Source organism: Scyliorhinus torazame, chromosome 1, assembly GCF_047496885.1.
Source record: "Scyliorhinus torazame isolate Kashiwa2021f chromosome 1, sScyTor2.1, whole genome shotgun sequence".
Taxonomy (NCBI): Eukaryota; Metazoa; Chordata; class Chondrichthyes; order Carcharhiniformes; family Scyliorhinidae; genus Scyliorhinus; species Scyliorhinus torazame.
Window position 1 is genome coordinate 336,482,737 of NC_092707.1, and position 15,468 is coordinate 336,498,204.

The 15,468-nt window shown below is 47.1% G+C and overlaps 1 protein-coding gene across 1 annotated transcript in view; it reads right to left on the minus strand.

The window, feature by feature from the left end:
* Positions 1–15,468, minus strand: part of ush2a (Usher syndrome 2A (autosomal recessive, mild)) — a 1,730,413-nt gene that overhangs the window by 1,495,826 nt on the left and 219,119 nt on the right. The window contains exon 7 of the mRNA XM_072506478.1: positions 6,630–6,817. Coding sequence (XP_072362579.1) covers positions 6,630–6,817 — 188 coding nt within the window. The remainder of the gene's footprint in view (positions 1–6,629; positions 6,818–15,468) is intronic.

Here is a 15,468-nt window from a genome sequence, read left to right on the forward strand (position 1 = left end):
CCTCCTGAAGCTGGACCGCATAGTGATCCCGCACAGCATGCGCCAGCTCGTTTTGGAACAGCTACACGAGGGCCAGCTTGGCATGGAGAAGTGCCGACGGAGGGCCCGAGAGGCTGTGTACTGGCCCGGCATCAATGAGGACATCGCCAACACAATGCTCAACTGCCCCACCTGTCAGCGGTTCCAGCCGGCCTAACCACGTGAGACCCTACAGCCCCATGAGTTGGTCACGTCCCCGTGGTCTAAGGTAGGCGTTGACCTGTTCCATGCGCTCGGCAGGGACCATGTTCTGATTGTAGATTATTTTTTTAACTACCCGGAGGTCGTACGCCTGCACGACATCACATCATCGGCGGTCATTCGTGCCTGCAAGGAGACCTTTGCTCGTCAGGGCATCCCACTCACTGTGATGTCGGACAATGGCCCCTGCTTCGGGAGCCAGGAATGGTCCAACTTTGCCAGCAGGTACAACTTTGTGCATGTGACATCCAGTCCCCTGCACCCCCAATCCAATGGCAAAGCGGAAAAGGGTGTCCACATCATCAAACGGCTCCTCTGCAAGGCTGCCGATGCAGGATCCGACTTCTACCTCGCCTTGCTGGCCTATCGTTCGGCCTCACTCTCCACGGGCCTGTCGCCAGCCCAGCTGCTCATGGGTCGCACCCTCAGGACCACGGTGCCGTCCATTCACATCCCAGACCTCGACCACGTTTCGGTCCTTCAGCGGATGCAACAGTCTCGTGCATAACGCAAGGCGGCGCATGACGCTTGAGCGACTGATCTCCCTGCTCTGGCGCCGGATGACAACGTCCACATCCATCTTCCGGAGGGTGGCTGGTCTGCAACTGCTGTGGTTCTTCGGCAGATGTCTCTCCGCTCGTTCCTGGTTCGTCTGCCAGATGGTTCCATTTGCCGCCGCAATCGTCGTGCCCTTCATCTCGTTCCACGCTCGCTACGTGATCCTCCACCGGTGCCACACCCTCCTGTTGTCCCCAACCTGGACTATGTGGAGATTTCAAATACTCTGCATCCTTCTCATTCTGCCATGGCCCAGCCCGTTCCTCAGCCGGTGGCACCTGACCCACCCTTGAGGCGGTCAACCAGAATTCGTCGCCCACCTCAGAGACTTGACTTATGAGTTTTACAATGTTGGACTCTTTGATCTGTTCTGCTATCCTGTTTCATCGTTCCAGTAGTTTGTATATAATGTTCATTTCGTTGTTGGTGTTACACCCTATTTCTCTGCACCAGGCACCTTCCCGTGTAAATAGATTAGCCTCATGTACATAGTCATGTAAATAACACGCGCACACATAGTCAGGTACATTCACTACACAATATTTATTGTCATGCAGGCACATGTTCTTTATATAAAAGCGGGGATGTCATAATACACATCAGTATATTATGGTGCAGACACACACACACTGATGGGCATGCAGTGGGACCAATCAGCATACATAACACTGCAGCCAATCACCAGTGAGAGCACACGCACTATAAAGACAGGGGACATGCGAGTTCCCGCTCATTGTAGTAGCACCCAGCTCGGAGCACAGAGCTCACAGCCTGAAACACAGACATTCACCGTGTGCTAAGTGCATCACCTGGTTAGGACTAGGCAAGGGTCAACAGTTAAAGCTGGTATTGCATTTACCCACAGTTCAAGTATGTTAATATAGTTAACTTTGTAATAAAATAGAGTTGCACCACTTCCAGTGTTGGTGACCTGTTTGTGATCCAGAACACCCAACACATCACAGCAGACCTCCACAAGTCTCAAAGCCTACTGTGCCAAGCACTAGAAGCCTCCTGCAGAGCAGTCCAAGCAGCAGAAGCATTGTTTCAACATCTCAATGGTGCTCTATTACATTTTATGTGTCAACATACCTTTCACTGTATAAGAACGTAAGAACTAGGAGCAGGAGTAGGCAATTCAGCCCCTTGAGCCTCTGCCATTCAATATAATGGCTGATCTCCTTTCGGTCTCAGCTCCACTTTCTTGTCTGTTCTCCATGACCCTTCAACCCATTACTCATTAGATATCTGTCTATTTCCTCCTTAAATTTACTCAATGTCTTGGCCTCCACCGCCCTCTGGTGAATTCCACGGATTCCCGACCCATTGAGAGAAGTCATTTCCCCTCATCTGTTTTAAATCTGCTACCCCTTTTCCTAAATATATAACCTCGTCTTCTAGGTGGCCCCACAAGAGGAAGCAGCTGCTCTACGTCTACTTTGTCAATATCTTTTATCATCTTATGCATGTATGTAAACTGCACCATGTGCATGCATAATGCACTGGAGTCATAAAGCCATGTCATCAAAGGATAGCCCATGTCACCCAATGGCCACACTTTGGTTTATTGTTGGAGGCTCATATGCATAAAAATGATGCAGAATGAAGACATTGTGAATGTTGCTGGGAATTGACCTGCATGATATGCTGTGTATGGCTCATCACCTGTTGGACGTTGAGGGAGTGGAATCCCTTTCATTTGTTGTACATCTCAGAGTTGACTTGCAGAGCTCATAAAGTGATATGCTTGATGAAAGTGGCACCCTAACCCAAGACGGAGCGTCATAAAACCATGTGCTTCCCCTGTCCGTTTTCTCCTAGCCAGACAGAATGAAATGCACTCAGCTCTGTTTGGATTTGGATCCCAACTATGACCACTTTTGAAAACGTGCTTGATAAACCACCAGATGTTTTAAATATTGCCCACTCCTGCTTGAAAGAATCCTCACATGAAAATGTTCCTGGTCATAGTAATCTTCATAATCACTGGCAATGCCATCTTGACCCTGCTCTGAAGCTGCCGCTAGGATTGAAGCAGATGGTGGCAGATTTCAGTGAACGTAGGTGTCTAATACATATCCTTTACTATTGTCCTGTCTCGGTAACTCTAGTTTAGTTCCACAGGGCCCATTGAACCTTGGTTTCCACAGCCATGATGAGCTGGCATTATGTGAGCAACTTCCATTGCCGCATCCAGATGCATCTGCTGTAATGGGAACTGAGATATAGCACTGTTCAACATTGTTCAGTCTGTCAGTGTTCTAAATGTAGTTAGCTACCATGCTAGAATGGATGGGCTCCACGCTCTGTGCAAAGCCCTGTGTTAAGTTGGTGCTGGAATCCTCCTAGTTGCTCTTGGCATTGCACACAGGGGCAGAATTTTATGGTCCACTACGGATGGGGCAGGAGGGCCTGAAAAATTCCCTGAGTGGCTCTCCCATTGTCATCCCGCCCATAGCAAACCTGCCCACAATCTTACAGGGGGAGGGAGAGCCCTACGGCATTCTGCCTGATATCAATTTTAAGCTTAGAAGGAGCTCAGAAATAGGGAAGAAAGGGTTGGCAGGTTGGGCTTCAGGCAGGAACGGAGAGAGGATCTTCCTTCCAACCCCACCGGACCACATTCCCCACAGCCTGCCTCTCACCATCCCCCCACCCATCATGGTTGCTCACAATCCTTCCCAGACCCCAGCTACTCCAACAAGGTCCATCTACCCATCCCCAGGGCCTTACTAAATAGTTGCAGGGCTTTTGTGGTCAGTAAGGATTTATTCCACAGCTAACTCTTCAGGTGGTGTGGGTATCTATCAGCCTTCTTCTATGGCCCACCCAACTTGTGCACTCATCAGAGTACATTGCAGCAGAAGATTGATACAACCTCATCCTCTTGAAAACTGTACCTGTGGTACCCTTGGCCCCTGTCCTGGTTGTAAGCCACTCACTCGTACCTGGCATCACTACGTGAGGCTTGCAGCAGTGCTAAATGTATGAGAGAGAATTGAAAGTATGAATGCTAGTGATGTGTTGGGTACTCTGGATCTGTGGAGACTGCGTTTACCTTAGCAGTAACATAGACAGGATACCAACACTTGTAATAGTATAACTCTATTTTATTTAACTAAGAGCTGTTAAACATACTTGCACTGTGGGTCGACATTATGTTAGAATGACTGAAGACCTATGCCTAACGACCTATGCCTAACCTGACCAGCCTATACTGCTAGCACATGGTGGATGTTTGTGCTACTGACTGCGGGCTCTGTCTGTCTCAGAGGCTGCCTCCCGAATGAGCAGGAAAACTAGTGCCCTCTGTCTTTATAGTGACTGTGCCCTAACTGGTGATTGGCTGCTGTGTTGTGTGTGTTGATTGGTCTTGCAGTGTGTCAGTCAGTGTTTGTCTCTGCACCATCATATACTGATGTGTATATTATGACAGCTAGTTGTGTGCCTTGATTGACAGAGATTGATGGTAGGTGAGTGATGAGGGTGTGGTACATTGAGGAGCATGTGCAGTTGGTGTAAAATGCATTTGAAGATACATTAATTTGCCTTGATCACTTCTGTGAGCTCATTGAACTTTTTGCGGCACTGCATCCAGGTCTTCGGGACATCATTCTTGGTATTGTCTGCCACTTATATATCTGGAGGGCCTCCTGAGGATTGCTTCCATCTCTCTTCCTTGTCATTTTCCCCAGTAAGATGACCAGTGCAACATTAGCGAACCTTGGAGCACGTAGTAAAGAGAGAGAAAATATTTCTACTAGTTATGCAGTCCAGGCCAAAGGGGACATCAGTGCCAAACTTGTCAGGTGTTAAAATAGAGAATAATTCCACATCTCTACATCTCTTCTGCAAAGTACAATTGATGCCAGATCAATTGCTATTGTGAAAATCTGAGATTGATAGATTTTTGCTAATCAAAGGCATTTGGGCAGCACGGTAGCATTGTGGATAGCACAATTGCTTCACAGCTCCAGGGTCCCAGGTTCGATTCCGGCTTGGGTCACTGTCTGTGCGGAGTCTGCACATCCTCCCCGTGTGTGCATGGGTTTCCTCCCGGTGCTCCGGTTTCCTCCCACAGTCCAAAGATGTGCAGGTTAGGTGGATTGGCCATGATAAATTGCCCTTAGTATCCAAAATTGCCCATAGTGTTGGGTGGGGTTGCTGGGTTATGGGGATAGGGTGGAGGTGTGGACCTTGGGTAGGTTGCTCTTTCCAAGAGCCGGTGCAGACTCGATGGGCCGAATGGCCTCCTTCTGCACTGTAAGTTCTATGAAATGAATTAAGGAATATGGAGCAGACGAAGGTATGTAGAGTTAAATCACAGATCAGCTGTGATCTCACTGAACGATGGAGGAGGCTCAAGGAGCTAAATGGCCTATTTCTCTTCCAATGTTGTATCAAAATAAACCTTACAGCTAGTTCACACTTTCTATTGTATTCAATGAGCACTGTTAATGAAGAGGTGTTCTGTGGCCCTGTATCTTCTTTTACATCAGTACTGCAGTACAACCTTCTTATTATCACACCCAATTTATCAGCCAATTTATTTAAGTAGGCAATGACATTAAGCAGGCTTATAAAACAAATGGAAAAGGGTAGGAACATGACTAAAATTGAAATATAAAGGAAATCAAGGAAAATGAGAACAGACAGATGTACAGGATTGAGGTTAGATATAATACTGAGAAAGGGGGTTGTAAAAATGTTGAAAAACAAGTGTGAAAACAATTTAAAAATAGTCAATGGTCAGCACGTTTCATGTGCTAATGTATTCATAGGAATAATCATCCCATAATTCTCACATATGGCAGATATGAAATAACTTGTGTGTGTGATACTACATTCAGCTTTGTTCATGGCTAACTGGAGTTTTACAGTAGATATCACCCCATTATGACAGAAAATTGGATAAATAATATACAGATAAATAGAAAATGGTTTTAGTGCTTTGAAATTATGATAAACAGGTTACATAATAAAATATAATTTTATAAATTATTTTACTGATTGTTTTATGAGGTGAAAGCAGACAAATCTTCAAGATTAGCATACAAATTCAGCCACAGGTAAGTTCTATAATGGCCTTTTATGGAATGCTGCCCAGCAAATTAGACGGACACAATAGCTACACTGCAATCTGAAAATACAATTCTCGATTGGGAATTCAAAGAGTTTGGGTTGGTGCAAGCACTTGGCAAACAAGGTAGTTGGCTAAAGCTGCAGAACTTTGAGAGGTAGGTGCGGCAGTATGAGCTGTTCGTAAAACTACCTAAGTAAACAAACAGGGTTCTGCGGTGGGAAAGGTCTAGTTCTACTAATATACATCCACATATACTGACAAACATACAGATTTCCAAATGTTTACATTGCAGTCTTTCCCAAAATTTAATATTATGCTCCCCACTCTGTTTGTGCAACAGTTTTACCAACTTGTACACCTACATGACTTTTCCAAAACAGCGAACCAATAAATAATATCAAGGAACGTAATTTGATCAGGTCCATTCCACCTTGATGATTATTGAATGTGTAAAATGTGTATAAAATCAAATAGTAACTGTTGCAGGCACACATAGTATGACAGCATGTGAGCCAAATTACACATTCTACTGTGCATTTCTTCGAGTACATATCCTGTGAAATGCGTAGAACAATGAGAATGTACAATCAATATCATAATATTCTCCTTTTCCATGTGAAACAAATCTATTATTGGTACAGCAATTTTATTCATATGAATGCAAAATATTCATTTTTGGATGTTCATTATTGAGCAAGGCTCATTTCGGGCACCTAATACGCTTGCCCTGAAAAGAATATAAACATACCGAGGAAACTGAAGGCAATTCACAGTGTCTGGATGTTCCAGGGGGGCATTATTGGCCATTCCACACATGCTTGGGCAATCTCGAGCAAAATACTGCCAATCTAGCCACTCAGAGTCACTCGTCCTTTTTCTTTGAATCTTAACAACTTCTGGCTGAGGGCTATTAAACCGCAAAATAATATAGAAGACCTACAAACAATGCAAAAGAGAAACAAAATTATACTTGATTTTGTGAACAAATACTTTCGCGCAAATGAAGGTACAGAAGTGTTGATGGTGATGTCATATTCAATAAAACTGCCTTTCCATAAAAATAATAAAGCACAAAACATTGACTGGCCCACATTTCCTGTTGCCCTAGGCCGCTGGCACTTATGGGATTTTCCAGTCAGATTTGTAAGGGTTCATGGAATAAGGCCAATGATGTCAAGGTCAGAGCTTGGTTTGGGGATTCCCTACAATTTTCACGGCCAAACGACTTTGGTGGTTTGCCGGTTTTTCCATTGTCATTATAATTTCAGTTGTCTATTCACACAATATATATATATTTTAACTAAAAGTGCCCAATAATTGTTTTTCCAATTAATGGGCAATTTAGAGTGGCCAATCCACCTACCCAGCACATCTTTGGGTTGTGGGGTGAGACCCACGCAGACACGAGAAGAATGTGCAAACTCTGCATGGACAGTGACCTGGGTCCGGGGTCGAACCCGGGTCTTCGGTGCCGTGAGGCCGCTGTGCTAACCACTGCGCCACCAAACCACCCTCTCACACAAGGAAAAATGACATTTCCTGTTGCTGGTAACATCCTCCAGTGTTGTATGAATCAAATTACCTTCCCTATAATTGCATGAATTTCTGTCATAACAGAGGAATACCACCTAAGGTTATTAATTGTGAAAGAGGTATCCACCATGCACCGCCACCTTGATCATTCTCTATTCTCCAAATATTGGGCCATGTATTCCCAAAGGGGAAAACTCATTGTTGGCAAGGTGGCAGAGTTTACAGCAGGTGCCAAAAACAATAGTTTTAGGTTTCCCAGTATTCAAATGAAAAATGTGATAATTCATCCAAGTGAAGGGAAAATTTGCTCCAAACATCCCTAACAACAAGAACAACATTAATAATATGTAAACCGCATTAACTATAAGCTGGGAAACAGAAAGATCGCTGTAATATTCCACATGGGGCCCACGGGGTGGGAATGCTTGTCTTCCCCATGCTCCTTGTGGAGTACGAGCTCCCATGCTGGGGGTGGGGTAGCTCAATTACCCAGGGTATATAAGGTCAACTATGAGGCACTGATGAAAGAAGTACCCGGTAGATATCTACCGGGGAATTTAAATACTGTTTGTAAATAAAGCTTTGTTCTTCTTTTACTCAGTGTGAACTCCCACATCCTTATTAAACTGGCGACAAGGAGTAAATTGGTTTGCTATTGACGCTGCAACCTACTCGGCTGAGCCACCTCCCCGATTTTCTGGACCCAGGTTTGTATTTTTTTGATTCGCCATGCCTCTGTTTGGGCGGTAAGATGCATTTTATGCTGATGTTGAAGATTGGAATCAATATGCTGAATGAATGCGTTATTTCTTCTGGGCCAACAGTATCATGGAGAATGAGCGCCAGACAGTCATACTATTGACACCTTGTGGACCACGTAGGTTCAGAGTGTCCGGAGTCTCACAGACACGGCAACGCTGGATGCACAAACATTCGACTGGCTCGTGGCAGAACATTTTAACCCAACCCCATCGATAATCGTTCAAAGACATCAATTTAATATGGTGAGGGGTCCTCCAGTGTGTCTGTCACTGAGTTGTGTCTCACCTGCGGAAGAGAGCGAATTTTGTGAGTATGGAACTGTTTTGTCCTGTATGCTCCACTTGGTCTGGGGTATCAACAATATGGAAACCCAGAAAAAGCTTTTGGGTGAAGTGTCCCTAACTTTTCAGCAGGCGTTGCAGATCTCCTTATCCCAAGAAAGCGCGGGATGCAGCATCCAAGAGATAGAAGGGATGGAGGTAAAACCCTCACGTGGTATCCCCGCGGCTCAGACCGAACGCTGCTGCGACTCTGGCTTCTGGGTGAAGAGCAGGCATCCGAGACATGCGGCATCCCCGGGCTCGGCAAAAGGTGATTCTGGCTCATGTGCTCCATATGGATGCTGGTCTAGGCATGCCCGTCGGCAGCAGAAGGGCAAGCGCTCCAGGCGCCCAGGTCAGGGTAGGTGTAAGCCTTGCATCTGGATGACACAGAGGAAGAGGCCGTGGATGAGGCTGAGATGCAGCTCAATTATTTGGCAGTGCCCAGTGTGGCTCCTATTCGTGTTCCGATACAAGTGAATGGTCATATGCTCCAAATGGAATTGGATATGGGATCATTCACTTTGGTAGTGGTGCAGAGCACTTTTGATCTCATCAAGCAAGGAGTGCATACTTGGTCTTTGCCGACACGGTGACTCGTTTGACCCACTAGGGGAACGAATAAAGTGGGGTCCATTCTCACTCCGGAGTTTATGGGTGCCATTCAGTGTGCCTTTCTCTCATTGTTGTACAAGGAAATGGCCCCAGCCTGCTGGGCTGCGATTGGCTACACCAGCTGCAGTTGGACAACAGCATATTCTCTAAGTGAGGTCTGACGGTCTGTGTACGGTACTGAGCAAATTCCCACAGGTTTTCCAGCTCGGCTTGGATACCACTAAAGTGGTCGTGGCCAAAATTCAGGTGGACCTGAAAGCCCAGGCCCAATATTTTTATGCCTGCACAGTTCCCTATGTTATAAGGTTGAGACCAAACTTCAGCATTTGGAAAGTTTGGGCATTATTCGTCCAGTGTGCTTCGCTGATTGGGCGGCGCCAGTGGTACTTGTAATTACCCAGATAAGACAATGCGGACAGTATAAATTGCCAGTGAACATGGCATCGAGAATTTATATGCTACATTGGCAGGTGGCTGTACATTCACGAAATTGGACATGGGCAACGCTTATCTCCAGCTGGAGCTCGATAAAGTCTCACGAAAGTACGTTACAATTAACACGCACAAGGGACTCTATGAATATACCCGGCTTCTGTTCGGAGTCTCGTCAGCTTGCGTAGTCTTCCAATGCGTCATGGAGAACATCCTGCATGGATTGTCACACATTAAGGTTAACCCAGATGACCTGTTAATTACAGGGGCCATGGAACAAGTACATTTGGAGAACCTCGAGGCAGTGTTGAAACAGTTTTCCGAATATGGGGTCCGCCTGTGCCGTGCGAAGTGTGTATTTCTGGCGAACGCAGTGGTATATTTGGGATAACAGGTGGACCGAGATGGCCTACACCTGGTTGGTGAGAAGGTATTGGTGATCAAAATGGCACCCGCTCCACGAGATGCCACAGACCTCCGCTCTCTTTTTAGATTAATGAATTATGGCCGCTCAATTCCAAATTTGGCTACCATCCTCGTCCCCCCCTCTACTTGCATTTGAAAAACACAGCCATGGGCTTGAGGCATGGTCCAGGATACGGCGTTTGACAAGGTGAAACTGGGCTGGGATGCCCTTGGGCCCATGTGCACACCGATTTTGCCAATCCCTTCTTGGTTTTGATGTTTCTTATCCAGGTGGACGCCACTCTAAGTGGCTGGAGATCCATAAGACGGCGTCAATCACTTTGCCATTCTTGGCCGTATTAATCATTGGCTGTCTTAATTTTTCTGCTACCCTCATCCATTTTAACCTCTCTCCTTCTGTACTTTCTGCTCTTCACTCCATCAGGTCTAACCCCGACTTTGTCATCAAACCTGCCGACAAAGCGGGTGCTGTTGTTGTCTGGCGCACTGACCTCTACCTCACAGAGGCTGAGCGCCAACTCTCAGATACTTCCACTTACCTCATCCTGGACCATGACCAGACCACTGAACATCAAGCCATTATCTCCAAGACCGTTAACGATCTAATTTCCTCCGGATGCCTTCCCCCTGCGGCTTCCAACCTCATAGTCTCCCAACCCCAGACAGCCCGCTTTTACCTACTTCCCAAAATCCACAAAAAAGACTGTCCCGGCAGGCACATTGTGTCAGCATGTTCTTGCCCCACCGAACTTATTTCCTCTTATCTTGATTCCATCCTCACTCCTCTGGTCCATTCTCTCCCCACCTACATCCGGGATCCCTCTGATGCACTGCGTCATATTGACAGCTTCCAGTTCGCGGGCCCGAACCACATTCTATTCACCATGGATGTGCAATTTCTCTACACCGCCATCCCACACCAGGATGGCCTGAGAGCTCTTCGCTTTTTTATCGAAAAGAGGCCCAGAAAATGCCTATCCACCACCACTCTCCTCCGCCTGACTGAACTCGTTCTATCTCTCAACAACTTCTCCTTTAACTGATTCCACTTTCTCCAAATCAAAGGTGTAGCAATGGGTACTCGCATGGGTCCTAGCTACGCTATCCTTTTTATGGGGTATGTGGAACATGCCTTGTTCAGGCGTACCCAGGTCCCCTCCCACAACTCCTTTACCGATACATTGATGACTATTTTGGTGCCGTGACATGCTCTCGCTGGGACCTGGAAAAATTCATCAACTTCGCTTCCAGTTTCCACCCCTCCATCACTTTCACCTGGTCCATCTCAGACACTTCCCTTCCCTTCCTTGATTTTTCTGTCTCCATTTCCGGCAATAGACTATCCACTAATATCCACTATAAGCCCACTGACTCCCACAGCTATCTGCACTACTGCTCTTCGCACCCTACACCCTGTAAGGACTCCATCCCTTTCTCTCAACTCCATCGCCTCCGTCGCATTTGTACCGATGATGTCACTTTCCAAAATGGCGCTTCGAAAATGTGTTCCTTCTTCCTCAACCGTGATTTCCCACCTACAGTTGTGGACAGGGCCCTCACCAGTGTGCGGTCCATCTCCCGTGCCACTACCCTCGCCCCCTCCACTCCCTCCCAGAACAAGGATCGAGTCCCCCTCGTTCTCACATTTCATCCCACCAGGCTCCGTATGCAAAGCATAATCCTCTGCCATTTCCGCAAACTCCAGTGTGATGCCACTACCAAACACATCTTCCCTTCACTCCCTCTTTCAGCATTCCGCAGAGACCATTCCGTCCGACATAATCTAGTCCACTCCTCCACCAAACCCAATACCTCTCCCATCACCCATGGCACCTTCCCATGCAATCGCAGAAGGTGTAACACCTGCCCCATTACCTCTTCCATGCTCAACATCCCAGGCCCAAAACACTAATTCCAGGTTAAGCAGCGTTTCACTTGCATCTCTTCCAATTTGATCTATTGCATTCGCTGCTCCCAATGTGGTCTCCTCTATATCGGAGCGACCAAACGAGGCTGGGTGATGGCTTTGCTGAACATCTTCGGTCTGTGCGCATTCAGGACCCTGACCTTCCCGTTGCTTGCCATTTTAACACAAGACCCTGCTCCCATGCCCACATGTCTGTCCTTGGCCTGCTGCAACGTTCCAGTGAAGCTCAATGCAAACTGGAGGAACAACATCTCCTCTTCCGGTTAGGCAGGCTACAGCCTTCCGGTCTCAACATCGTATTCAACAACTTCAGATGATTAGCTCTACCCCACCTCGGCCCATTTGTTTTCATCCCATTTAATTTCAACTGTCTTTTACCATTTCTTTCTTTCTTGTCTTTCTTAATATATATTTAACCCCCTCCCCACCATCTTATCCATTTTCCTTACCCTTTCTCCTCTTTGCTTCCCCCTTCTGCTCCCCCCACATCTACAGTTCACCCTCTGATGTTAGTTTCTCTGCTGTTTGGCCTTTCACACCTTTTGTTCTCTCTGGGGACTGCCATTAGCACTCTTTTCCCTTGGTTTTTGTGGCTTTTAGCATCCGGTGTCCCTGGATTTCTGTGGCTGTGACTCCTCTTTCATTCTCACTCCACAGTATATATATTTCCCACTTTCTCTGTCTGTTAGCTTTGACAAAGAGTCATCGGACTCAAAACATTAGCTCTTTTCTCTCCCTACAGATGCTGCCAGACCTGCTGAGATTTTCCAGCATTTTCTCTTTTGTCTCTGGCGTCAATCACTTCCCGGGCGACCATCGGGCGATTGCTCATTTCCTTCTCCACACACAGAATCCGGGTGGTACTTGTGACCGATAACAGGGCCTCTTTCACAAGTGAAGAATTCGGTGCTTTTGTGAAGAGCAACGATGGTTGCAAGACGTGCAAGTGAACAGTCATGCTAGGTGTCGTTCCAGAGGAATACAAAGAAGCTCCATGATAACTTGCTCTGTAACAAATCACTATCTTACCATGTGTGATTCAATAAACATAGAACATAGAACAGTACAGCACAGAACAGGCCCTTCGGCCCTCGATGTTGTGCCGAGCATTGTCCGAAACCAAGATCAAGCCACCCCACTCCCTGTCATTCTGATGTGCTCCATGTGGGGCAGCACGGTAGCATTGTGGATAGCACAATTGCTTCACAGCTCCAGGGTCCCAGGTTCGATTCCGGCTTGGGTCACTGCCTGTGCGGAGTCTGCACATCCTCCCCGTGTGTGCGTGGGTTTTCTCCGGGTGCTCCGGTTTCCTCTCACAGTCAAAAGATGTGCAGGTTAGGTGGATTGGCCATGATAAATTGCCCTTAGTGTCCAAAATTGCCCTTAGTGTTGGGTGGGGTTACTGGGTTATGGGGATAGGGTGGAGGTGTTGACCTTGGGTAGGGTGCTCTTTCCAAGAGCCGGTGCAGACTTGATGGGCCGAATGGCCTCCTTCTGCACTGTAAATTCTATGATATGTGCCTATCCAATAACCGCTTGAAAGTTCCTAAAGTGTCCGACTCCACTATCACAGTAGGCAGTCCATTCCACACCCTAACAACTCTCTAAGTAAAGTATCTACCTTGGACATCCCTCTTATTTCTCCCACCCTGAATCATAGTTATGCCCCCTTGTAACAGCTACATCCAGCTGAGGAAATAGTGTCTAAACATCCACTCTATCTATCCCCCTCATCATCTTATAAACCTCTATTAAGTCACCTCTCATCCTCCTCCGCTCCAAAGAGAAAAGCCCTAGCTCCCTCAATCTTTCCTCAAAAGACCTATCCTGCAAACCAGGCAGCATTATGGTAAATTTCCTTTGCACCCTTTCCAATGCTTCCACATCCTTCCTATAATGAGGTGACCAGAACTGCACACAATACTCCAAATGTGGTCTCACCAGGGTCATGTATACTTGCAGCATAACCCCGCGGCTCTTAAACTCAAGCCCCTTGTTAATAAATGCAAACACACTATAATCCTTCTTCACGGCTCTATCCACTTGAGATCTGTGGACATGAACCCCAAGATCGCTCTGTTCCGCCACATTCCTCAGAACCCTGCCGTTGACCCTGTAATCCGCATTCAAATGTTTTCTCCCAAAATGAATCACCTCGCACTTATCAGGGTTAAACTCCATCTGCCATTTTTCAGCCCAGCTCTGCATCCTATCAATGTCTCTTTGCAGCCGACAACAGCCCTCCACCTCATCCACTACTCCACCAATCTTGGTGTCATCAGCAAATTTACTGACCCACTCTTCAGCCCCCAAAGATTCTGGTTTGGACAAGTCAAGTCGTTTGGCAGATACCTTGCCATTGAACACCAAACACAACATGGTACCAAGAGTGCTGAACATCTGAAGATAACGACGGCAGCGATAAAGTTAGGAATTCGGTGGACAGACCAATCTGGTGAACTGCAGCTTGTGGCGACTCAACGCACTAGAGGATATTGAAGCACGAGATGGAAGGACTGAAAGCCCCCCACCAGTTTCAGATATCCGGTAACGTAGACAAAACAGTTCAAACTCTAAGTTTCGGCCCTAAGCCTGCAGGCCAGCCTGATGAAAGGCAAATCGTGTTGCTGCTAACAGCAGGTCCACAAGCAATTGAATTGTATAACTCATTTGAATTCGACAATGAGGAAGATTGTAAGAAATATGATGAAATCGTTAGGCACTTTGTTCGGCATTTGATTGCTATCTTACCACTATCTTGCCAGACATCAGGCACCAAACACAACACAGTCCAGACAGTGGAACCACATTTTTAGCACCGCTCAATGACAGAACATGTGGCAGCATGGGCCTCATTGTAGCGGTACTCCATCTCAGTGTAAGGCCTCCATACTGGAGTCATCAGCCATGATCTCAATGGGTATCCCTTGTCCCCCATGAGTCAACCGCCAGCCTGGGGTGGTCCTCAAATACCTTGAGGATATCGGAGTGCCCCAGGATATAGCTGTCATGCACGTTCCCAGAATAACGCACGCACATGCATTCTGAGGCGGTGGTTGCACATAATTCAGGGAGTGGAACCACTTCCTGTGAATAAACGAGACTCTCTGATGCCATGGTGCTCGCAAGACAACATTGAACACCCCCTGGATCTGGGGCATCCCGGCAACGGCAGGAAATCCTGCAGCCCGTGCACTTGGTGGGCCTATTCCAGCTAAAAAGTGATATTGTCTGATGTTCGGGCATACAGAGCAGCTGTCACCTCCCAGATGCACCAGTGGGCTGCAGATTGGGATATGCCACACAGATCCCCACTCGAGCCTTGGAATGACCCAGTAGCATAGAGGTTTAGGGATGCAGTGACCTTCATGGCCACTGGGAGCAGGTGTCCTCCTCCTCCATGAAGTGCGCTGTCTCTCTGCCCAGATGCAGTCTTCTGCGGAACATGGTGCCCATCAGCTCATTGAATGGCCAACGACACCAACGTCGCTGGCCTCCCCTCTGGGTTATTCCTCAGCCTGATGGGCGGCTGGGTCTTCAGAGTGTGCGACGGCCTCCCGCACAAGGGGTGC